Source organism: Pholis gunnellus (assembly GCF_910591455.1).
Source record: "Pholis gunnellus genome assembly, chromosome: 8".
Lineage (NCBI taxonomy): Eukaryota > Metazoa > Chordata > Actinopteri > Perciformes > Pholidae > Pholis > Pholis gunnellus.
The window spans coordinates 3,742,501-3,768,346 of NC_136534.1; the positions used below are offsets into that span (position 1 = coordinate 3,742,501).

General features: G+C 45.3%; 1 protein-coding gene across 2 annotated transcripts in view; it reads left to right on the plus strand.

Annotated features, from left to right (window-relative positions):
- Window positions 1–25,846, plus strand: part of vps13b (vacuolar protein sorting 13 homolog B) — a 339,886-nt gene that overhangs the window by 218,856 nt on the left and 95,184 nt on the right. For both annotated transcript variants that reach the window (XM_079164264.1, XM_079164265.1), the window contains exons 33-37: window positions 1,485–1,611; window positions 4,634–4,777; window positions 21,439–21,780; window positions 22,506–22,920; window positions 23,151–23,288. In XM_079164264.1, the coding sequence (XP_079020390.1) occupies window positions 1,485–1,611; window positions 4,634–4,777; window positions 21,439–21,780; window positions 22,506–22,920; window positions 23,151–23,288 (1,166 nt within the window). The remainder of the gene's footprint in view (window positions 1–1,484; window positions 1,612–4,633; window positions 4,778–21,438; window positions 21,781–22,505; window positions 22,921–23,150; window positions 23,289–25,846) is intronic.

A 25,846-nucleotide genomic window follows, 5' to 3' on the forward strand; every position in this document is an offset into this window, starting at 1 on the left:
CGTGGCTGTTTTTTGGAGTTCAATTCCAGTAGTTGCGGATCTGTGGCCTCAGTTGGTTTCCTGAGGGTTTTTGTTTTTTTTTGCGAGGAATTTCCAGCGTTGTGGATCCACTGACAGGATCTGTCCTCGTCGCGGTGTGTATTTGCCAGCTAAGGAAAGACCCGTGTCACGGAGCTGTGAACTCTCTCCATCGCCCCCCCCCCCCCCGTCAGCCACCCAGTGCAGGCTTCCCTCTTTTTGCCCGTGCCACCGATAACTCCACTTACTGTTCACACTGTGCAGCTCTGCATGAAAACAGAGTCCTTCTTTCCGTCCTTTGTGTTCCACCGGTCCCGTCGCAGGACCCAAGTATTGCTGGTAAACCGAGCCCTACGCCTCCTGGCCCCGCTGGTGAATGATAGCACCTGTCCCCTGCAACCAGACACTCATTGTTTCAATCCCTGTCTGAGGGGAGATTAGCCAACAGCAATTGGCCCCACAGATCATTTCACCTCCGAATTAGGGCCTCCCTCGAAGTCTCCACGCAGAGAAATGTGTCAGGAATTAATCCCTTAAGGGCACTGGTAATGCACATTTGTGTAGCAGAAGTGAATATGATATTGGTGCTGGTTAAGTACTGTACTTTAGGCCACCTAGAAACAGGGCCTTTTATAATCCTGGCCAACTATAAATATTGGAAGCCGTACCACTTGATTGTTTTAATAGCAGCAGATGTGGCAATTAACACCACTTTGTAAAGCCCCCTTGTATATTTGTTTTACTGCTAACAAATGTTCCCACAAATATGGCTTGATTGTGGGAATGAACATTAGTGGAGACGGAGAGAGTTGATGTGAGAAGGTCTCCATTTGATCTTGTGTATACAATTAAGGGGTGTTCCCAATTGAGACTTGTCAAATAATGTCTCACTCCATCTCTGTAGCCATGCGGTATTCAAGCGCCCGGCTCAAATGTGTTAGACCAGAAATGTTTTGGGTTTTTTTTAAGCTCACTTATGGGAATATTTCACAAGTCTGGCCTGTGAGAGGAAAATCCAGTTCAGCTTTTCATTCTACTGGTTTGTATTTAAGAAAGAGTTTGAAATGGGAGTCTGCCTGTCAGCTCAGGGCAAAACAAAAGCTCCGTTTTGAACATGTTGCGGTTTCCACTGTGTTGTGTTGACTGGTCGTGTCCTAGGCAGATGGGAACAGTGTTAGAAACATTTTACAACTGGTAACCATAACAAGTTATTGGTGAATAAAGTTTGGTGGGAATGTAAGCGAATAAGTGGTCCCTTATGGTTGCTGTCAGAATCGCTTCAACACCAGGACGATTCACTTTTAACTATAATATAATTCAGTTATTTTTAAATGAGATACCCGATCTCCAAATGTCCAGATTCATCCCATCATTTTCTCCACATATTAAGAGCACACATATGAGTTATGGAACCTGTCTGAAGAAGTGCCTGCTAACAGTTTGATCCTATATGTGTCTCCGTTCAGTATCAGGAGGCACCAGGAGCGCCGGGCCATCCTGACGCCCATCCTCACTGACTTTTCTGTCCGGGTCACTGCTGCCCCGGCCATCATCTTCAGCAAGAATCTGTCCCCTGACTGTGGACAGGCAGAGGTCAGTGTCCATCAATCCAGGGTTACACCTTTCTCTGAAAAGGATTCATATTTGTGCTGTGGCAAGCTACTTAAAACAGTAATAGTGAAAGAATGAAAGTATCCGAATGTAAGTTTACTATCTGATAATAAATGGAAACGGGTCCTGAGGATGTAGGGATTTGCTGAAAGAGGATGTTTGTGGGTCCAGAATTCAAATGATCTAAAATCCCCCTTTAATGGGAGACACTACGGGTGAATAGGGTTCAACACTTTAACCTATAGATATCCCCAGGAAACTTCCCCAGTTGATTATTTACATTAAGAATAAATCAAAAAATGTATTCTTATATTCTTATATAGGAATCTTATATTTATATATGCAAATGTTGAATTACCTTATTAAATATATGCATATTTTCACATTCCAGATCAGAAATGTAAACATTTTAGTTTCATTTTGTTGAAATAGAGTCAAAGGGTTCTACAGAGGGAATTTCGAATTACTCTTTTTATCACTCGTCATAAATCTGTATTGAATTGAATGGTCAACATAAAAACAATCTATTTCCACCATGTTTGTAGTAATAAATGTGTAAATCAGGCTGTGAATGATATGTGAACAATCCCCTCAGTAACCTTCAGAATGTAGAGTAATGAAGTGTAGAGTGTGGAGCATGTAAGAGCTGCTGAAGTGGAGATTTCTGCATCAGAGTCTGATTTAGAAATATAAAGATATGAATCGTAAAATTACAGACATTTTGAAGACACTACAGGTGAATGGGGTAAAAAAAGAACAAATCGATATCACCATGAAACTTCCCCAGTTGATCACTGACATTAAGACCATTTCTCTTTTTAATTAAATCACAAGTTTTCTGAAATGTTCTGTTTAAATATGCAAACTAGTCTTTATCTAATGGTAACTTTTGGTGAATTTAGTAGAAATCCACAGACACAAATAGACAACGTAGAGAAATAAATGTTTTCTTTCCACTAGTCTGAAAGAAGACATGTTGTTTGAGCATGTAGCCCAGAATCTCTCAATTGAATAGCAAATTCAGGTTTGTTCACCACTTACACTTGACATTGAATGCCCTCTGACTGCGACCTGCTACATCCATGATTGTAACCATTACTCTCTCAGTCTTATGTCCATATGAAAATAGACATTGATTATGTGAGATGTCAGAAGTATTTACTCTCTGCCTCTGCAACATACAGTAACTTACTCATTAGGAATCCCTCCGCCCAGTCCGCCGTGTAATGGAGGCTTCTGACCCACACAGGTCAGCCCCGTTGTGCTTATACAGCTGATGTTTTCTGGCACGGCTCCCTGAGACTTCCTGCCTCTTTGATGCCTCGTACGTCCACGCTAATGCGCCCCCTGACAATGTGTAACAGCTAATCCATAGTTTGCACTGACGCACACACACACACACAATGTGATGTGTATAACTCCCTGAGATATGGAGACTCAGAGCCAGTAACAACACAAACAGGACTTTTAATACCAGTTTGTATCATAAAATGAATTTTCAACTAACTGTTTTAATGGATGTATGCGCGCTTTACACACATGTAACAGCTGTTTTGTATTGACTTATTAATGCATTCATTATAATCTTCACTACAAGTTCCTCATCTGCAGTCTACATTCTCATTCACTGCTGCAACATATTATTCTGTAACTATTATTGTGACCGTGTCATATTATGGCCTTGTGTGTTAGAATTACTGCTACATCTACTAAAGAAATAAAAGTCTGATTCTTTCCAGTCAGATGTTTGAGAGGACCATTCTATACTTTTGAATGTTCTTTCATCCTTTTAGCTTGTAGAGCATCCTCTTTACTGATAAATGGTTTCTAGTTTAGTACTCGGAGAACAAACAGTGTGGAATGGTTCAGCCAGGCTGACTACACAAAGAGACAACGATCCCTCTGAGCAATAAATGAATCCGAACAGAAGAAAGCAGCAGTCATTGGTAAAAGAAACGGGATGCTTGGCATCAAAATGTGTGCAGATTTAAAAAGGAACAGCTTCTTGTTTCAGTGTCACGTCTTTCACAATAAAGCAGCTAGAACAAGCTGGAAGGAACAGGCAACATGCTTTCGCACTATTGGATTATCAGCTGAACAAATCACAGCTTAAATATCTTCAGTCTAACCACTGAGTAGACTGCAGAGGGCCCAAAGTCAAAAACAGTTACCCAAAAGAGTTTTGAGCCAAAATGCGAGAGCTGTTGTGGTTCAATAATGATCGAGGGTCACTTGTGCTTTTCTGGACTGGAACACCAATCCATAATCAAAGCACTATTCTCCCCTGGCATGTAACACTTTAAGATTTCATCATTTCATTCTTCTTCTTTTGGGGCCATAACTATTTCTATTTTAAATAATACACTTAGTGTCTAAATTATTCTTCATATTCTAATTATACGTTTTGTCTCTCTTAAGATAGAAACAACAAAGAAAATGTGATATTTATGATACATTGAATATTGAATCAAATACATTACCAGTCCTTTTATGTTTTTTAAACAGTGGGTCTGAATAGATTATGTTTACACAGTAGTTGCCAATTCCACTGTGTGTAGTCACTGTAGTCTGGCCCGTAGGGGTGTGTGTGTGTGTGTGTGTGTGTGTGTGTGTGTGTGTGTGTGTGTGTGTGTGTGTGTGTGTGTGTGTGTGTGTGTGTGTGTGTGTGTGTGTGTGTGTGTGTGTGTGTGTGTGTGTGTGTGTGTGTGTGTGTGTGTGTGTGTGTGGTTAAACCCAGAGTGTTACTGAGTGATATCCTGTTAGAGTTAGCCTCCAGGCTGAGGTTTGAACTGCCGGCTGTGGGCGGGACCCTGGAGAGGACCAAGGGGAGAGAGAGGAAGCAGGGAGCAAGCTGAGCTAAAAGGGAGCAAGATAGAGGGGAGATAGAACATTACAAAACGACAGAGGTCACAAACAATCCTCATGTGTTATTCAATGTCTTTTCCCGCCCTCTCTCCACCCACCTTCCTTCTTTCCATTTTTTCCATCTCCTTCATGTCTGTAGGAGGTGGTGGTGTGTGGCCACTCTCTGGAGGTGAACGTGACCAGCAGTCTGGATTTCTACCTCAGCGTGGCCCAGGTGCAGCTCCTGCAGCAGCTCCTCAGAGAAAACCTGGTGGGGATGGACGCTCCTGAGAAGAGCTCTGAGGTGCGTGTACTGTAATCAGCAACAATCACTTCGTCAAGTGCCACATATATGGCGTCCACGTACAAATCACTGCATGGCTCAAAAAACACAGTTTTTCCCGAGCCACTCGCCCCTGACTGTCGCCTCTCGCTATTTTAGGCGAATCCGACACATTTAAATATTTACTCACTCAGAGCGAGGCTGGTTCTCTAATGTGACCTGAGTTTACGGCGCCGTGCTCAGCTGCTGCTTTCAGGGTCCTCTCTCTATTGTTTACAGGACAGGGAGCTCCCAGGCGCCGTTTGCCCCGTCTGACCGCTTAATAAGGCTTTTCTAATGGAACACAATATCAAAATATTTACCAGCTGTGGTGAGGATGGGAGTCGCAGAGGAGGGAAGCGGGACGGGGGGGGGGGGGGGGGGGGGGGGGTTAATGGGATGAAATGAAGCCAGTGGTTTTACTGTTGTGTCCTCTTTGGATTCATTACGGGAGGAAGTGTGTTACTGACGTGCAGCAACTGCGTCGGATGACTCCGAACCCGGAAAGGCTTCTGTGAAGTGACGTACTTTGATTCTTAGGGACATTGCACAAGAGCAGTGATCCCTCGTTGTTTAGTGTTACCACTGACAGTCCTGTAGGAACTAATACAAGCTCAATCTTTTGTCCAAACCAACAACATTAAAACAAAGTTTAAAATGGACATTAAAAAAATCGCAATATAATAATAATATTATAGAATACCTTTATTTATCAGGTGCTTTTCAAAGCAAGTTAGAAAGTGCTCTACATACAATAAAAAAAAAACTATAAGCAAACTCTTTATAAAGTATTATGATCAGAAAAAATAGTAAAACGACAGTAAAGTCAATAAAAGCCAAGTCTGAAATAGTGAGATTTAAAAAGTGACTTAAAAAAAGAGGTGTCAGCTTCCCTGATCTCCTCCTGCAGGTCATTCCACAAATAGAGCTCAACTTACTGCAATATTCAGATCACGGGAGGCTCAATAATTGTGACCTTTCTGAAGTCATCACGGTGGCTCTGCAGGATGTCCTGGCCGACACGTCATGTTCTAAAGACGAATGAGAACATCTTTGTTTAGTACTGATCCCCTCAGAAATCACACCGTAATCACTTGTATATGTTTTTTTAAATGAAGATGAGAATAATGATGTACAAAGCATCCTATTGCAATTTGATATTTTTTCCTCAAATGGTTCAGCCCCAACATCGAGTCAGTCCGCCTGTCAGATTTGTTACTAAGGTGAGAATACGTTGTGTGAAGTTTGCTCACTGCTTTACGTATTCATATATTTAGTTATTTATAACGGTGCCTGCTGTGCATCTGGTTCTGATTTGAGTGATCTCGGAGCCCTCACCCCTGACTCGTAATGATTCATGGCTCGATTCTGTTGAGGGGCAGCTAACGGCTGCAGAGGGTTCATGCAGGTTCAAGGCAGGATGAGAGTTCAGCAAGCAGCTATTCAGGGAGGTCCACGATTGGCAACGATGTAGAAAAAAACATTCAGCTTTACTCTGTAAAGAAAGGTTGAAGTTTCTTTTGCCTTTTATTTCTCAAGGCGGTGTCAACTGAGCATCTTGTCCAGCTTCACATAAGCACTGTTCCACAAATTCACAGAAAACCTTCCTCTTATGATTTAAATTTCCGTTGCATTTATGCGGCGCGTTTCCAGCCGGAGGATCTTGGGATTAAGGGTGTTGCTCAAGGGCACTGTGGCAGAAAGTGTGTCTTTCAGCCATGTTTCCCAGTTTATCCAGAGACGAGAACAGTCAACGTTTTGTTCTGAAAAATCACATCTAACCGCTGTGTTATTGCTGCCTTCGGCTGGATTAAGTGGAATTGAAATGACCCATAGGTCCAGAGTGATGTAATATAATGATCATCCATCCGCTTTTGAGAAATGAAGTATATATGCTTGGGAAAATTCCTCTCTGCTTTCATTTAATATTCACTTTTTGGTCACAGTTGTTGGGAACTCTCACTTTTTTCTTTTACTTTTATTATGCCGTATTCATTTCAGGTGCATTATCCCATGTTCCTTACCCGTCAGGGTTTTATAGTAGGGCCATTATGGAGCGCAACAGTATCATTAACACTGAGGTCAGTCCGTGTGTGTCTTCACCTCGCTGCAGCTGCAGAGCACGGAGGTCACTCTGAAGAAATGTGCTCTGGCTTCGGCTCTTTTTGGACCCTCTCTGTAAAACTATTTGTACCTCCGTCCATCTCGGTGTCGTCAGCCTTTTTGGCGGCCGCCTCTGTCCGGCTGCTTGGCCCCGGAGCCTGAGAGGGGAGGTCAGTCTGTGACTTAAAGATGTGTCTCTGGTCTTCGCGGGAGCTCATTCTGCAAGCTGCAGAGCCCTCTAGTGGCACGTCCAGCTACAGCACGGTGAGGCCTCTGCGCTCAGAGGGGGCTGCTTCTCTTCACCAGCAGCCTGCTGTCTACCCCCCCTCTCACACTCACACATTAGACACAGCACCATCGGGTATCAGTAGTATGTGTGCTGACATTGTTTGGAGTAGGACTTTGGAACAGGTGAAGGCTTTTTGATGTAGCTAGAAATCAAACAGATGCCTGTCCACCCCCTGCTAACAGCTTACAAATAATAATCATACAGTTCAGATGTATTTCCATTGCCAGTTTCCACAATATCACAATCTGGATTCTGTGTTTTTTTATTTTCCAAACCTAACTTCCGTAATGATATTTATAGTATTTGACAGTTTTGTTTGTACTTCCTTTATACAACCTGTTCAAAGGATTCAATTAGAAACAGGTCCTGGATCTCAAGCATCTGGTGCAGGGGGGGGGGGGCTGTTTTTGTTGTCGTGCCTCAATAAAGCACAGTCAGAAGTTTAAATTGAACACCGCTCACTCTCTCTCTCTCATTTCCAAATCCTTTCCTCTCTTGTTTTTAATTCTTTTTTTCCCCTTCTCTTTCTCTCTTCATACATTTTGAGAACATGCTTGTTCTCCACGATCCCGGGCGCTGATTTCAAACGGTTCCCATCGCCCTCACAGCTGTGTTTTATTGTCTGGGTTAATGAATTTGTTTTGCAGGGGCTTTTTGGGTTCCTTTTTAGTGGTGAGGCAAGCCAGGCACGTGGGCAATGTGTGTGTGTGTGCGTGTGTGATTTCAGTCATGTTTTAGTCATTGAGCTGTGCTTTGGGTGAGAATCTGTCCACACACATACACACTTTTATCATGACCCTTGACCCTTGCATGCATACAGATGTTATTCTCCTCAGACTCTGTGGTTTCATGGAAGCTCTTCGTCCACAGTTTTGATACCACTTAAATCCTGATTGAGATGCAAATGCAACATGATTTGGAAGCAGAGGCGTTGCTCTGTAAGTCAGTCGCATTATCAGGACGTTTATCGCCCCATTAGCTACGGTCCGTCGCAGGTTGACCTCATCTGTGTATTTATGTTAATGATGATAAAGCGACGCTGGGCTGAGATCAGGCAGCTTTCAGCAGCAGGAGGTCCCACAGTCAGGGGGGCCGTGAATGGAAGACAGAGCGGCCCTCCGACACTCATCTCGCCGCTCTGTCCTCGGGCACCGTCACCCGGCAACTCGAAAAAGTGTACACCCTCACACACGCATGCACACACATGGTCCCCACATTGTCGCCATGGCGACTGCCTGCAGCCTCTTATTTGGGAGCCAGCGCTGTGATACTGCTTCATGCCTGAGCAGCTTGTTTGTGTGTTGGATCGTCAGCTTCGCTGCGAAGTCAGTGACTTCGCGTTGAGAATTTTGCAGATCTTCATCCTCCCGCCAACCGCCACTTGTTCCTTCACTTCACCCACCTCGATGCCACCCGCTCTTCTGAGTAGATTTTAGAGAGTAACCTCTCACGGTCGGCGCCACTGTCATGCACTCGCCGCAATGACAAGCTCCCAAAGTATTTTAGTGATGTCCTACCAAACTGGTTAGGAGCCAGAATAGAGTTTTTTTTTTAATTGCTTCCCTCATCCCATGTTGGTTCGTCCCTCTCTTGCTCTCTCTCTCTCTCACACACACGCACACGCACACGCACACACATGAGCAGAGGCAGGCCAGGTCAGCCATGTGCTCGTACCACAGTGTGAGAGGAAAATACCCTCTGGTGCAGGGGAAGTCCCGCTCGGCTTCATCCTCCACCTCATCCTGGGATGATTACACGCATGGGAAACGGAGCTTTAGACTTCCTCCAACACTCATGCGCACACACACACACACACACACACACACACACACACACACACACACACACACACATGCCAGTGCACGCACACACACTAAGGCAGCACCCATGTTTAGGACTGAGGTATCAGGCCTCACAGGAACCTCTGAATTAGAGTTTTTTTAGTAAACACACATGAGGGGAAACCTCTCAATCACTCTTCCTCTTCCCCTTTTCCTTCCTTCTCCAGTTGGCATCGTGAGATATGCATCTTTATCTCCCACCCACTTTGTCGTTCCGTCTCAATCTCCTGAGGTCTCTTAACCATCCAGCTCTTTCTTCATTCCCCCTTTTTGTTGCCCGTTTTCCTCTCTTTTCCATGCTCTTCGTCTCCTCTCATTCATCTTTTTTTCTTTCCTCGTGGGACTGGCACAGCTCCTGGTTGGAAACGTGTTGGCCCTTCCAGAGCTGGCTAGTTTAGTAGCTTCAGCTGGCTGACAGTGGAGAGGGTTCCTCTTCTGGAGACAGATGGAATGTGACAGTCTGTAGATTATGATATTACTGTCCCATTACACGCCTGCGTTAGGGATGCACTCTCACCCAAAGCTGGACTGATGCAGCACCATAGACAGCGTGGGTAGGTGGCCAGCCAAGACCGACCGCCGTGAGGAGTGAATTCACAGAGGGCGCGAGTGCTCTGGTCGGTAGCTGGTTTGGTTTCTCAGTGGGTTTGGACAGCAGTTTTAGGTTGTTAGTGGGGAGGAGGCAGTGTTTTACTGAAGCATGTCTTTTTGCATCCACACAACCACTCTCAAATACAGTTTGAATATCAAGTTTGGCTCGATTACCTTTCGTAAAGTGAAAACACACTGTGTAAGAGTTAAAGTTGTAAGACCAAACACAGAGGTGTCTCAGACCAGACAACGCTGTGGTAGAGACCTGTCAATCACAGTAGCCCCGCCCTAAAGCATCCCCTGCTTTATGGTCTATTTGACTCTAAATGGACCATCATTTACTAAATGAACATCATGCTGTATTGATGAAGACTTGAAACTAGAGATTGAGACCATAAACTCATGTTTACAATGTTTACTGAGGTAATAAATCAAGAGAGAAGTAGAGTCATTTTCTCATAGACTTCCATACAATCAGACTTCTTTGTGCAACCAGATGTTGCTGAGCTAACTCTTTAGCTTGCAGGTGAATAGAACGATGAAACCCGTGAAACGAATGGAGACCATCCTGCACCCCGGTCCTCTCTCCAGAGTCCTTCACTGTGGGAGAAGGGAAGCTCGGTGACCTATTCTCTCCCTGTTGTATAACAACTCAGCTGTGGTTCACGTAGGAGTACTAGCTGAACGTCAAGAGCACATAAGATGGCTTATCTAAGCCATGGTGTTGTTGACGATCTTGGCTCAGCGAGCGACCTGGGGGCCCGGATCCTCGTCTGCGTATGTTTAAAGTAAAACCATTTCCAAGGCCGCTCCTCTCCGTGATGAGTGTTTCATATTGTCTCGTAGCCGTTTGCCTTGAGAACCCGAGCTTCTCCATTCTCGACCTCCGATCCTTCCAGGACAGTGAGGTGTCTGAGGAGCTTTTATGTGCTCCGCCGGGCCAACAGAAACAGGGAGACATCAGATGCGAGTGTAAAAACTCTCCAAAGGCACGGGAAAAAGGAACGGCCGAGAGAGTGGAGACAGCTTCGGAGAGGATGGTCCAGATGACACAGAACGCAAAGGGGGGGGCAAGGAGTAAGGGAGAGGTCCACGGAGATGACACATGACACAGTGAGAAAAAGTCAGTCTGAATCCGGTGTTTGTTTGGATTCCTGGCTCTGTCCGAAACGTTTGTCTGTAAATGTGGGAGCTGAACGTTCGTCAGAGGTCGGCTCTCAACCAGGCCGCCTGGCTATTAGCCCTCTCTGAGGGCCGGATCCCTTTCACCCTGACCTCTTCCCATCCTGCTTAGCGCCGCTTTCCTTCGCCCTGTTGCTGCTCAGAGTAATAATAAATAAGGCTCCCTGCACGGCCATCTCCTTTTCCATTCTGGCTGCCTTACATCTGTTAAGTAAGCGTCGTTGTCTCAGCTTATCTTAAACACACATATTTTCATAGCCAGTGTTCATCTCGCTGCCCTTCTTTTGTTATGAAAACGTATCTTTTTTTTTCTCTCTCCCCCCTCTCGTTTTTGTTCGTGTCTCACTGACCCTCCTGTGTGAATCAACTGCTAATTGACAGCCAGTCATAACAACTCACCTTGGCTGTTCAGCCCCTCCTCCTCCTCAAAGCATGGCCTAGGCACATTCTTAAATCGTGCCCCCTCTTGGAAACTCAATCTATTTGAGATCAGTAGCAGCTGAATTTGCTCTCCCCTCAATCGGTTTTGGCGAAATTGGCGTGAAAACTCCAGATAAAAATCACGGAGGTTGGAATTCTGTTAGGGCAGAGGGGGAAACAAACGGCGCCTTTGAGGAGAGGCAGCGGGCCCCCGCCGTGAACCCTGGGATCGGGTGTCGACTCAGGTGAGGAGGAGTCAGGAGTGCCCCCCCCCCCCCCCTCTCTCTCACTGCCTGCAGGGGAAACCGGGTCACACTCCCAGGGGACCAGTAAAAGCAGGGCACACCAGGCCAACTAGAGCAGACGCATATGAACACACACCATGGTAGACTTTGTTCTGTGAAAAAGAGCTGATTTTTTTTGTCTGAGAGGTGAAAAGAGGAAACTGTTGTTTTTTTTTCTCTACACCTGTATAAGCAAGATTCCACCTAGAATAACAGGTGATGGAGAGTGTTGAGTTCTCTCTCTGTGACTTACATGTTGTAGTCAAAACGTGTGTGTGTGTGCTGGAGCATTCAAGTGTTTTTTACGCGTGCGTACATACATCTATGTGAATGCAAATGTTGTCTTTGACTAATACAAACATACAGTATCTTCACTGAAGTACCGCTGAGTTCCTCCTGGACTGCTCTCATGAAACTAAATATTTACCCTAAAGTTAAACCCTAAAAATTGACACATCGTTCCAGGTTTCTGGAAGATTTTCCATGGTTCCAGGCACTTTTGTGTCTATGCTACTAAATTATCCAGGTCGCATAGTGGTAAAATAGAGTAATAATGGACAACAATGTTGAGATATGAGTCATTATTTAAGTCCAAACAATTGTCAGTTTCAGCTTCTTAAATGTGAGTATTGGCTGCATTTTCTGTTTTATTATTGTAAACTGACTTTATTTGGCTCATGGTTGATTAAAACAAGCTCTGGAGTTTTGACGGGTATTTTCACTATAATAGACCAAACATTTCATTTAGAAAATAATCACCACGTAAGTCAATAATGGAACTCGTCATTAGATGCATCCCTAACTGTGAAATTATTATTAATTTAATTTATTAATTATTATAATTTGTATACGTTTTTTTCATAATCATCAGACAATTGTTCACTTCTTTATCCATTGCACGTTTTTAACATGTTACATAAACAAATTACAGACAACTACAGTAAGAGACACAAAACTCAATCAAAGCAAACGCTAACTAAAACACAAAAAGATATTTAAAGAAGAAAACAATCAATTGAATTAAATTAATTAATAAATAAATAAAAAGGGGGGAGGATTAGGGTGGTGTAGGAGAGGGAGGAGAATTACCTGTCTATTGCCAATCTTATTTAATGTCTATCTTTGGGGTAAAGACTTTTCAATATCAGCTCAAAGGTTAATATTTGTCCAAATTGTCCAAAATGGGTCCTATTGTGGATAGCCATGAGGTTAGACTTTGGTGTATGTGACTGTTTCCATGTTCTTGTCCCCTGCTTCATGGCCGTCACATGCTGGATCTAAAAAGATGCATGTCCGCCGATTTGATCTTGAGCTAGTTAATTAATATAATAATAAAATAATTTTTAGTTTCAGAGATTCTTTTAAGTCAAATAATGTTTTTTTAAACCTCTTCCCAACAGGGTATCAATATTGGATATGTGCAGAAGGTGTGTATAGTTTGCTTTTTGATATCCGTTTCTTAAATACATGTGTATTTCTTCTATGCATACCTCTAGTGCTGTCTCTGAATGTCTTTGTACTCGAGGCCCTGAAGCCCGATAGAGGCAGTGAACCCAACTGTAAAACCTCGCTCAGATGTTCTGGATAATCAAGAGGTGGGCTTCATTCCGTACCTCACCTGTTTCCGTTTGTCTGTTTTGGAGCCGCTCCCGTGGTTCAGATGTGCATGATGAAGATGAATCATCACATGCACCTCACGCATTCCAACACTTGGAACGGTCCACCAGCTCAAATCCATTCTTGATAATGTGTTCATTTGAGATGCAGTATTTTGCCAGAGCGGAGAAAAAACAACCCTCACGTGTGTGTGTGGTGATGACTTTGTTCGTTTTGCACTTTAATGTATTACAGGTGTTCCCTCCGTGTTCAACTGTGCTTCTGAATCCCACCAGTGCAACCTCATGATCAGGTCTTAAACACCTGGAATTGCTCTTCCTTCTGCAATGTCCTCTTGACCCCTTTGTCCAATGCAGCAGATCATTTTTTTCTAGTCTGCTTTCTTTTTGCCCCGATGTGTCCTCCAGTCTTGTCCTCTCTGTCCCCCCCTTATCGAGGCCCTCCCCGCTAACCCAGATGAGGGGACAATTGGGGGGGGGGGTCTTGCGTCATTCTCCTTTGAGATCCTAACGTACAGCACATCAGAGCCTTTGTCTCACTCAGCCCTGGGAGCTCATCCAGAGAGAAATTAAAGGAAGATTACTTCAATCCTCCTCTTCTAATTTCAGCTCTGTAAATAGACGGCGGGTCCAGGACCGTTCTTGTCTTCACGCTGCTCTTTGAATTCGTATGCAACCTTATACGCGTGTTTTTGTGCTCATTTCTGAATGCGAGCACAGGCTGGTGTGTGCTTGCTAGTGTGTCCTCTCGTAACTGTGTGTGTGGGTTGGGGGGGCTGTCCACAGCAGCATCGCTCTCAGGCCTCAGCAGACCACCTGGGTCTCACCCCCTGCACCTCTCGCCCTGTCCTGCTCCCAAACGGCCTTGCCTCACCTCAGGTCCACGTTGTTTCCCCCCTTGACCTCGTTACCAAAGCAGAGAACGCAGACCGTCGCCGCCAGGCAGGCGCTTCAGAGGAACACTTTATGACCTAATGAAAGGCATCTCCGCTGCTTTTTTTGAAGTCCCTCAGACGTCTGCTTTGCTCGAACCACCGAGGCCCCGCACTGAAGACAATGCAGTCTGAAGTCTCTTTTGTTGTTTGTTTGTTGAAAACATAATGCCGAAGCTAATGACGTTAAGTTGAAAAGCTTGGATGAGTGATCTCGAGGGCCAGGCTGAAACCTGATGATCGTTCTGCTGCATGGCTCTCTGCTGTACTGTGTTCCCTGCGTGCGTGCTGCTGAATCGTGGTGCATTGGCACACTGCACTTTACCCACGACATAAACAGTGACGCAGGGAAAGAAGGCTTGCATTGAAGCAGTGCTCTTACAACTAATTATTGTTATGGAGAGTAGAAAATATCGATACCCAATTCTCAAAAATGGGCGGCGTGGTGGTCCACTGGTTAGCAATGTCACCTCACAGCAAGAAGGTTCTGGGTTCAATGTGGAGTTTGTATGTTCTCCCCGTGCTCCGGTTTCCTCCCACCACCAAAACCTTTACAGGAATGGGGGGTTGCGTCAGGAAGGGCATTTGGTGTTACGCCTGTGCCAAGTTAAATATGCCGATCATAAATTCAGATTTCCATACTGAATCGGTCGAGGCCCGGTTTACCAACTAGATGGACATAGATGATCCGGTGTGGTTTTAATTGATAGCTGTGCATTTGGCTCTACACCAGAAAGGAAGTAGTGTATGGGCACACCACTAACGTTATTTTATGCATAATGCTGGAGTTTTCTTTCTACTGTACTTTTATTCCTAGATATAGATTAAAGAAATCTCAATATATTGCCTTGCTTACAGTATGGCAATATATTGTATGGTATTCCCTGTACACAGCCCTACAATAAAGGTAAGTTAAGTCAGACACTTCATTGTCCACAATGTGAGGAATTGTCTTTGGCTTCACCACAATCAATAAGACTTTGACTATAGTAAGAGGCAGTAAAAACATCGGAGATGCTCAGAATTGAATCATATGCAATCAAATACAGTTCAGCCCTGTAGGCTATGATTAATGTTTAATAGTTTAGTTGAGTTTGGGATTTCTTGTAGACATATTTGGTTGCTCGTGATGGCGTAAAGTTCCTTCCTGGGGAAGGCAATTCAAATTGAATGGATGGGGAGAGAGCACTTGTTATGTCCCGAGCTTTCTCAGGTGTTCGGTGCAGGCCTGCTGCTCTGTTGCATCCGCGCTGTAGACATTTAAAGTCAAATTGCGAATACAAAAGACGCTGCAGAGCTTACACATTCTCTAACAAGCTTCCCCGCAGCATGCCTCACAGTAGCTCACCCACAGTCAGACACCTCACACCCCACAACTTTCAGACGCCACCGTCACCATCAAGCCCACCTCATTCAGGGGCTCCTGACCGGAGCCTGGGTATTAGATTAGAAAATGACCCCCGCACAAATCTCTCAAACCAAATAGGGACAGTGACAGCTAATGAGTTCCAGTTGTTCTCTACTCCATTCCCATGGAAAGAAAGAAAGTAAAGAAAGTCTGATGATGACTCTGCTGCTGCTATAGAGGCCAGGATCACAGCAATTAATGACGGACCCCAGGGTGCCTCACTTTCACTCTTCTTGCAGCGTTTCTCCTAATCCCACCTTTCTCCACATCTGGCCTTCATCGTACTTTAATCAGTCACCAAATAAAATGTTAGCAGTCTGGCTGCAGTTGTCCGGGGATGTAAGACAAGGAGTTATAATCTAGATGTTTTTGTATTTCATGTAGAGGGGCCATTCATCCATTCATCATCTGCATTCTTCCTGCCAAGAATCTCTCCGTTGAGCTTTAGCCCCCATGATAACTCTATCATAGAATTTCAACGTCTCCGCTGTCCCTGTTTTGTTTACCATATGGCCGATAAATCTTGTTTATCGTCAGTGATGGACTCATTTGGCGATAAAGTCCGTGCGGCAGCATCCGGTTCCAGCCAAGAGATTATGTGGGATGAGCCGAGAGAGGCTGTGTATCATTTCTGAACACTTGCATCATGACAATGGAGCCACTTCCCCCGTTGTTTGTTTTCACTAACACACTCGTGGTGTTAATCTAGAAATGGTCTTCTGGCATTGTTTGAACGCTGACTAATAAACCACATCATGCTTATACAAACAGCCAGTGTTATTGTAGCAATACGGGGCAAATTTCAGCGTGTCCTCGCAGTCACCCCTAACCCGACCGTTGGATTCGATAGGCGGATCCCAATCAGGGTTTTTCCGTTTAGATTGGTGCATCCATCGAGGGTGACTGAAGCAATACGTCTCCTGTCAGAAATCATTCTCCATTGCCAAAGCTTACGAGCGGTATGGTGGGTTTGGCGAGCACAGGGAAGGCCTCGGTCTCGAACCCACCCGCGTTGAGCGTAACGCTGCGGCCTGCCGAGTGTCAGAGCTCTGGACCCAGCTCCGCTCTACTAAGCAACGGCAGTCTGCCTTGTTTGTAAGCAAACAAACATCATGTGCAGAACGGTTTTGTAGTTCAATCAATTCTAAAACAGAGGCTTTTGGTCTCCACATCTGCCGGAGCCAGGTTTTTGTTGAGCAGCACGCTGCAGCTCCACCAGATGGACCGCATTAACGCGCCCTTTTCATTCTCCAGCCTTTTTATCAGTTTGCATCTTTTGTTTCTGGGCTGAGGCTTTTCCAAGTCATAAAAGCAGCTGGAAACATCTCTGTATTCACGTTTCCTCGTCTGTTCATCTTTCCTTTATTTAGTGTTTTTTTTTTCTTCAAATTAGGTGTTTCACAGGCATTCCTCTATCTAGACCAGCCATGTCATACTCCTCACCTCGCCTGCAGAAGGTCTTTCCGGATGAAAAGGGGTTCCAGCTGACCCAGAGCTTCAGGAATGTCAACATTCATGAATTGTTACTGTCACACGGATGTTTGCTTCCCCCCCTGCACTGCATGTCACGAGGCATCAAGGGAAGAAGAGTGTCTCACAAAGTAAGCACAATATTCTCTAATTCTGTGTAAAGCACAGATTGAGGGCCTACGGAGAAAAGAAAAAAGGACGTTGTCTCTAGTGCTGTTAAACCCTGCAGGAGCAAACCCACCCACCAGCATCACCGGGTGGAGGGAGCTTGTTAAAAGACGGCCCCACTGTGTTTAAAATACAGTTGACAGTCCCTCCGAAGCACTCGGCATCCATTTGCGAGCTCTGGGGTCGCGACCTTCCGCTGCCTCTTTGTTGTGGTTCAGTTGAAGTGCATAGCAGGTTGCCTTTGTTATTGGAACAAAGTTGAATGTATTAAATGACCGCCTTTGATGCCCTTTTTTTTCACTTTGTGGCCGCTGTTACGGCGCACAAAGAGCGCTGACTTCATATTATAAATGTCTCCCCCCCTCTATTTCCCTCAAGAAAATGAGAGAATGAATTGCGGCCTTTATGGCATTTGGTTAAGTATTATTGTTATTATTTTGGTTTAAGATGAGGTATTGCCGCATTGAGGTTTTCCTCCATCAGAACAAAAGCTCAGGGGCCTGCTTTTCGGCTTTACGGCCCCGGTAAACAATTGCGGGTAGCACAGCAGGGGCCCAACCTGTAAACTCTGATATAGTCAAGATGCAGCCGTTAATTTCTACGCAGGCTTCCTGCAGGCCAGTAGCTCAACTGAATGGTCCTGTCAGGGAGATTTAGTAATATGACTTCCAGGTTTTTCAATGTGAATTCTACTGTAGCTACAAGAGAACATGGGGGAGGGGGAACTGATATACACGATGCAATTTTTCAACAGTGAAATGATTGAAAAGTGGGGACATGATATAGTTAAGTTCAGAAATGTGCCTGTAATGTGTAACCCACATACAATTCTCTAAACGATGTCACTGACCTGTTTCACTCAACACTGAAGTTCTTTTTATACCGCGCTGGCTTCACCTTCTGCCACAATTAGCACTGTTGTCACTTCCTAGTGATGTCAGTCCACCAACCTTTCCACTCAGCAGCACTTTGATTATGTCACCAGCAGACATCTCACCATCCAGTATCCATGCACTGTTGTCATAAGCCTGTCATGTGTTTTTAGTGGCATATTGTACTTTTTTTCATGCTGTCCATTCATATATCCTTTAAGCCATCCTAAAAATACAGTGAACATGTATTCATTTCTTTTTCTGTGCTTTTCTTTTTTGCTCCCTATTTGGGTGCTTTTCATGAAGCTTTTATTTTATAACCTAGACTTCAGTGACGATGTGTGGCTGTTAAATGGACCCTCCTGAAAGGAATAATGGTCACCTTTGTTACCGTGACTTTATTTATTTATTAATTACATTATTTCCATGGACTTCTATACCATCTTAAAACATCCACAATTGTATGCTCCCTCATCTCTGAACCCCAAATTGCAGCCCACTCTTCATTCATCTGGAAACGATCAGCCGCGTATGTGGTATTCTCATGTAAAAAGGGATGTTGTCATGTTTCGACCAGCCAGCCAACACCGTAATCGTGTGGCATTAGGACGATGTGACATTTGCTTCCGCGCATTAGCCCCCCTCTGGCCAAGCTGCTCCGAGGTTACTCTGACAGAAATATGGGGTCAGAGGTCGGTACGGATGCATTCCCATATGATCGGCACTTGGGAGACTCACACTTTCACACGTTGTGGATTATCCTCCATTTTTTCCAGAATGTTCTGCCTCAAAACTCTTGAGGGGATGACCTCATGATTGGCTGATCGGTGTGTGTGTGTGTGTGTGTGTGTGTGTGTGTGTGTGTGTAGTCGCATGATCACGAAGTTCAGAGAGAGATTGCGTTGGGATCTGGAAAGAGTGCTTCAGTTAAGCCATTATATAATAATATAAAGTAATGGTTGGATAAGGGGGATTTCAGCTGGGACCAGGCCCCGCAGCTACAGTGCATGTTTGTATTCTAAATTTATTGCCCCCTGTGAATGAATAGATTGGCGAGAGGTTAAAGCATATAGACTGCAGAGCCGTCGGTTTATGTTTTCTGTGTGGACCTGCTCTCTTTTTCAACTGAGCTCCAGGAAGCAATCCAGTTTTTAAAAGTGCAGCTGAGATTAAACCCTGGGAAAGCAACCGTCTTCGTGTGTGTTTACGCCGAAATGTTTGCGATTGCATGCATTGATTCAAACTATAGGAATGGTATGCTGTATTCTCATTGTTTCTTTTCCTCTACGCCCCCTCCAGTTGTGTTCCCCATTATCCGTTATTCCACTTGTAAGCACATCTAAATATAGACCAAGAATTTGCTTAGGGGGCACTCTCTTAGTAGTGGCGGTTAAAGAGAAGACGGGGTATTTGCTGTAATTGTAAATGCATGTGTACGGCCTGAGCTTGGGAAGAGAGACGGAGGAGCTGGCAGCTCCTCCTGGCCGCTCGCTCTCTCTCCCCAGCTGCCGTGCAGCTTATTTGTCCCCTCAGACGCGGGGTGCGCTCTTCAGAGTGGACATTTTGCCTTTTTTGTGAATACCTTTTGCAAATACCTCCTTACCTCAGCACCCGCTTAACGCAACACACATGGAGAGGAGTCCCGGGCCCTGTTTCTGTCTCTCTCCCCTCCCCATTGCTTGGAAAATCTTTCATTTTTGCAGGAAAGAAGTGCACACATCCTGTCCTTATTAGCCGATCCTATAGCAGCCCCACACATGAGCCCCGGACCAACAGAACAGAGCAGAACAGGCGGGCATGCCGCAGCGTTTTAAATGGCTCTTGTTCTTAGCCTTTGATGACACTGTTTAGAATAGGAAATATCTAATAAGTCAAGTATTCTGTCTAATGTGCTGCCAGTGGGTTTAGTATTTGCCTGGAGGTCTTGAAACACTATCTCCGCCACAGCAATAATATACATTTAAAATTCTCATGGAGAGGGTGGGAGGGAGCGATGTATAGAGAGAGGGGGGGGGGGGGGGCCTAGGCTGTAATAGCAACCATGTGCAGGTCGGAGGGAGAGGAGGGGACATACCTTGGGTCTTTTGAAAGCTCTCTTTTTCGTATGTCTCCTCTATTTTCAATTTATCACAGTCGTGTTTCAAAAGTCAGCAGTAGCTAATGGAAACTGATGTAGCCGTTAACATGAATGGGAAACATGGGAGGAGAAAGGCCTCAGTAACGGACATGTTGGTGGAAATGATGATGATGATTGATAGGCCTGGGTCTCTTCACGATGCACCTGACAGTTGAATAAACTGAAAGGACCTTGAACATCTGCCCTCTTTGCCTTTTGTTTTTCTCCATGTTTACTTTCTGAGAAGAAACGGGAGTCCTTTTTGTGGGAAGTGTTTTTATTCTCAGCATCTATAAAAGTAAACACTTATCTTTATTCCATTCTTTTTTGTGCCCACACGTGTCAGTTCTATATAAACCCGTGCAGTCATTTATTATTTGGTAGGTAGTTTTATGCGTTTGTCTCGTTCCCGTCCCCTGGGAGCCACTGGCGTCTTCTTTATAGTCTTGAAGATGGCATGCTTTGGTAGCAGAGTAAAGATGCCTGTTTTCATTGTCGCTCCAAACCCAGCAACCTACTCGGTTGATTTATATCTTCTGTCACTGAAAGCTTTTTATTGCCACGGCGGCTGGAACTCTCCCGACATCCGTCAGTCGGAGCCGAGTATAAAGTCCCGGCCCCTTCAGACACAATACCACAGTCGCTGTATGGAACGGTTGGATTGGAGGCCCTTTTTTTAAAAGACATTTTCAATATTTGCAAGAAGTGCAAAATGATTTTAAGGCTGTGGAAAAAGCCCCAGAGCATGCCTTTAATGTCTCTGTGGCTATTCGATCATCCCCTTCTTTGGTGAATTTGTCCATGGTTTTAATCAAGCCAGTTATTTGGTTTGTGTCCTCTTGTAATGTCAGGATTTAAACAAGAAAACAAAAAAAGATGCTCTCATCTATTTTTATTTGATGCTGCAATTCCTACACAGCATCTTGGTTTGGTTTGAGGTAATGCACTTTGTTTTAATGCAAATCAAGCTTTTGCACATGTTTAGAGTCTTCTTTATCTCCCCTAAATACATGTATTTGGGGAAGGTATTGTTCGCAGTTTTTTAACTTCTACTTTTTGCCAATTATGTCTTTTACTGATATAATTTAATCACTGCTGTTTGTGTGTGCACCTTACATCATGTTCTGTCTATTTAACTGTGTCTAGATGGAAAAAACAGAAATCAAAACAGTGCAGATGTGTGCAAACTGCATTGGGCAGCACTTAGAATACTAAATAGTGCAAACATTAGGTGCAAGTTACACATTTGTACCTTCTTTTTTAATTTCATTATCGTTCTTTAAAACCAACATTAGCTCATAAAGCAGGAAAGCTGTGAACACAGCCATACCTCTCTCGTCTCTGTGCACAGGTGCGTCGATGCGAGCAGAAGCGGGGCCGCCGCGACCCCGCAGCATGTGCCGACTCTTCGTCGCGCCACAGCGGGACCGGGCAGGACAGCGGCTTCGGCAGCGACAGTGCCCGCATCCGCATCGTCCAGATAGAGCAGCAGAGCGGGGCCAGCCACCACCGCATCGCCCGGCCCTCCCGCAAGTCCACCATCACCAAGAACCTCAGCTTCATCCCTTTTGACGTCTTCCTCACGGCCGGCAGGCTGTCTGTCATGACCTACGCATGCTCCAGTGCCACGAAGGCCCTTCCCTCGTCGTCGGACACACCCAGCACACCGGAGAAGAGGGAGCCTGGGGACAAGGTAGACCGCAAGCCCCTGACATGGAGGCTCTCTCGTGTGTCACTTCCTGGATTTGTCAGTTTTCCATATGTGCATATTTTTTACACAATAGCAATATGTGTCATATATGTGAGCATTGCAGTGGTGTAGAAGTACAAAGGAATCATATTGCACAGTTTTCAAATCAACTTTGCAATTTGCAATTACTTTATATGGTTTATGAGAGGAATTTCATACAGTCCACATTCATAGAACTGAATTTAATCCAACACAATGACGTGTTTTATGCTTTTGCTGTACGATTCGTTTATTCAATCTGTCACTGCCCATCTAGCCGAAGAAAGACTTCAAATATATATGTATAATGTGTATTAAAGAGCTGCTCTTTGCACTCATTTCAGGGGTAATTTGATCCAGGCTGATATGTAAGTGAAAGACTTCTGGGCACCGACTCAACACTGTCCCACAAACACACACTTGTCACAGGCATTTAGAAATCTCAGGTTTTCATTCTTGGTAATAAGAATGTCTATTTGCTCACATCTACACTGAGTGGCCATTTTATTTGGCACATCATGTTATGGTAAACAGCTAGTTCAGTGGATAAGATCTGTGTAAACTGACGCTGGTGAGTTACGGTGGACCGAAACATTAGTAATGTTCCCAGCGTCTCGTTGAATCAATGCCATAAATAATTGCATTTTGTGGAAATTGAGGTTTGACACTAATCTCTGCATCTACCATAGGTGGGAAAGAGTGCTCTCAACCAGCCTGAGGTCCCGCCCGAGTCTCCTCCGGTCTCAGCCTCCCCCGCTCCAGACACACCTCCGGCTGCCCAGGATTCCCTCGCCGGCCTCACCGCCGAGGACATCCTCAACAGCAACAACTCCCGGCCGGCCTCTCCGCTGCCGAAGGGCGGCCTGCTGTCCCTGAGCGGCCTGCCGACTCCCAGCCGCTCCTCGGCCCGCCAAGCGCTGGGCGTGACCATAGTGAGGCAGCCGGGGAGGAGAGGGGTCGGGGACCAGGTGCTGGAACCCCTCCTCTACATCCAGGTGATGCAACCCTCAGCCCTGCTCAGCTGCCACCACCGCAAGCAGAGGATGGAGCTTTCTGTGTTTGACGTGGCCTTAAGAGGAGTGGCCTCTGACTATAAGTGCCTAGGTAAGAGATTGGGAGGGGGGGAATGGTACAAAAGGGGTCTGTTCAGAGTAAAGGGTGGGATTTAGATATAGACCCTATTTAAAGTACAGGGAATAAACACCTTTATACTCTCAAAGGAAGACTATCAGATGAGCAAATATGATATTTATATGTTAAATATGTTGAGGCCATCTCTTATCAGACCTGTTCTCTACCTTTTCTCTTTCTCAATCTCCTCGTCCTTCATCCAGACCCAGGAAAGACTCTGCCAGAGTCTCTGGACTACAACGTGTTTTGGCTGCAGACGGTAGCAGGAGAGTCGGACATTAAAACGGGCATCCCTCCACCTCTGCTCTGCCTCCAGATCAAAGATTTCCTCAATGGACCGGGTGGGGATCATGCACACTCAAACACACATTGTTCAACACGTGCCGCCCCGTGCGCTCACGCTAACACGCTCTTTCACTATTTTTAAAGCATCCGTTTCACCTTTAATACTGTTTTCAGGGGGAAATGCTGTACAGCAGCAAGACGAGCACACACGCATACACACTGATCAAAGTAGCTGTGTGGGCAGATGATGAGCAGTGTAATTGTTTTCTACCGTGGGCCACTGATATCGCTAGTACAACACACCCTCCTGTGTAACGTCATGTGGATTGGCCTTTCGCAGGGTTTGGTTGTCTATTTTTAGACTGATATGATATCCATATGAACAGCTTTAAGCTAAGGTTGTTGACCCAAGGGTGTGGCTCACATCCTACCCCAATGCTACAGCAGTGAATCAAAGCATGGAGTGGGCTTTTGAGTGTGTGCAACCATGTAATCCCTGTGAGGGTCTTCGAGAAAAGCGTGCGTAGGCGCAGGACATCCTTCAGAGTTCAGCTCCCCGAGCCCAGCGGGCCAGATGCTGCAGATGCTGCGGACACACACTCTTGACATATAGTCCGTCTTCTCTCCACATGCATACAATCAAGAGCACATACTGTGCATGTACACACAAAAAATGGAGCTCTGGGCCGAACCGTAGGTGTTATTGATGATGACTCACGGGGGGGGGGCGCGCGCCCACACCCAATCCCAATCCCTTCCTGCTGTTGGCGGAAGAGAGCCCCAGCTTCTCCGTCCACCTGGAATCACACGACACAATGCAGGCCTTCTGTGCAAACACGCAACGCAGCCGCACATCTCCACCGACATTCACCTACCCCTCCGCTCATTCCAGATGGCGGCAGCAGTCGAGTTACAGCATGCACGACCTTTCCGCGAGGCACAAATTACATCAGTCGTGGTTTTTTTGAGCTTGTATAGTAAATAGGATTCCTGTCTGGCGCGGGAGGAGAGGCGGGTTGATGTAGTGAGTAAAGAGAAACCGTCCCTCAACATAGAGACTATGTACTGCGCTGACCTCTGATCCCCCTGTGGAGAAGAGCAAGAAGGAAGAACAGCAGCAGAGTATTGTTTCCAAAGGTTAAATAAATATTTAAATTGATTCAGCTTCACTTTGTGTATTTATCTATCAGAAATTGCATTACATTTTACAACTTAATGGGATTTTATTAACAGGATGTTTCACAGAACGGGGTCACAGCCTGTCGTATCTCTATTACATTACGACGTCTGACTGCGGTGTTATGGTTGAAAGCTCAGATGTCGACGTATGTCAGGTGTTTCCCCTTGAACCGGGCGAGAGCGGAGCCGTCCTCACAACTTTCGATCACAATCGCTCACATTCATCCTCCTCCTGCATGCGCACGCACGTGAAACAACGTGCTCCCACATGACTCAGACAGGATCCAGGCTCAGTGTGAGGTTGCCCCGGGTCAGGCTGTGCTGGAAATATCTGGAATTGACCACACATGCTACTGGTTCCCCCCTCACAGGCATACACACACACACACATACATTTTGTTGTTTGGTTAGATGACTCTCTGGTGGAGATAATTATCCTCTCCAGGGATGGGGGAGCAAAGGAAGACATTACAAAGAATCAGTGAACGGATGCTGACTTTTGTGTGGAGTACAGTAATTCCTGTTGTTTGAACCTGAACCGAAGCATCAGTCATAAGACAGTTCAGTAAATGTCTTGATGTCTCAGTCGAGTTTAATTGTTTGGATTCACCTCATTTGAATATGAAACAAAAAGAGGTGCAAAGGAAGGATGCAGGGAGTATCGATGAAGACAGGATCAGGGGGGAATAGGTGCATCAATTCCCTGGGGTTTTCACAGACGGCTCATTTACGCGTGCAAGAATTTATGTGTCTGTCGCTATGTGTGTTGTGTGTTGCGATGTGTATCATGTCTGGCGGCCCCGATTTTGATTCGACAGTGCTTCACATTTGATTTGTTCCAACGAGGCGCAAACGGAGAGCAGACCGCCGCGAGGCCACGTCTCGCTGCGTGTTTACGGCAATGTGCTCGCAATTTCAGCAAACCAATCAGAGCTGCCCTCCCAAGGATGCCGAGTGGGAAACACTTGTAACATGTGTACTGTAAGCTGGATGGTGTTTCAGAGCTGACCCTCACTCAGCAGCCGCTCATCACACACACACACACACACATACGTGTGTATAAACACTGCTAATGCAGATACATACAGGAAGCCACATTTGTAAACCGGGAGGGTTCAAGGCTTGACCGGCAAACACATACATGATAAAAGGCTGTGATGGGTTTTTTTCAACATGAGCAGGGTTCAGTCAGACGGTTCTGAAGGGAGACGGCCCATTGAGACTCAGTTTCAAGTATCTGTCACGTGGGTTTGGCTACTGCCCTGCAGCAGGCCCCCGAGTTTAATAGCGTATTGAGCGTGAACATAAATTATGACCGATTCTTATGCCCCATAGTCACCAAAGTCAATATCAGACCCATATTTCACAAGCCATATATCTGCCGAACATTTTATTTGCTCGAGACCTTCCTGTGACTCAGCAACAGACTCTCGCG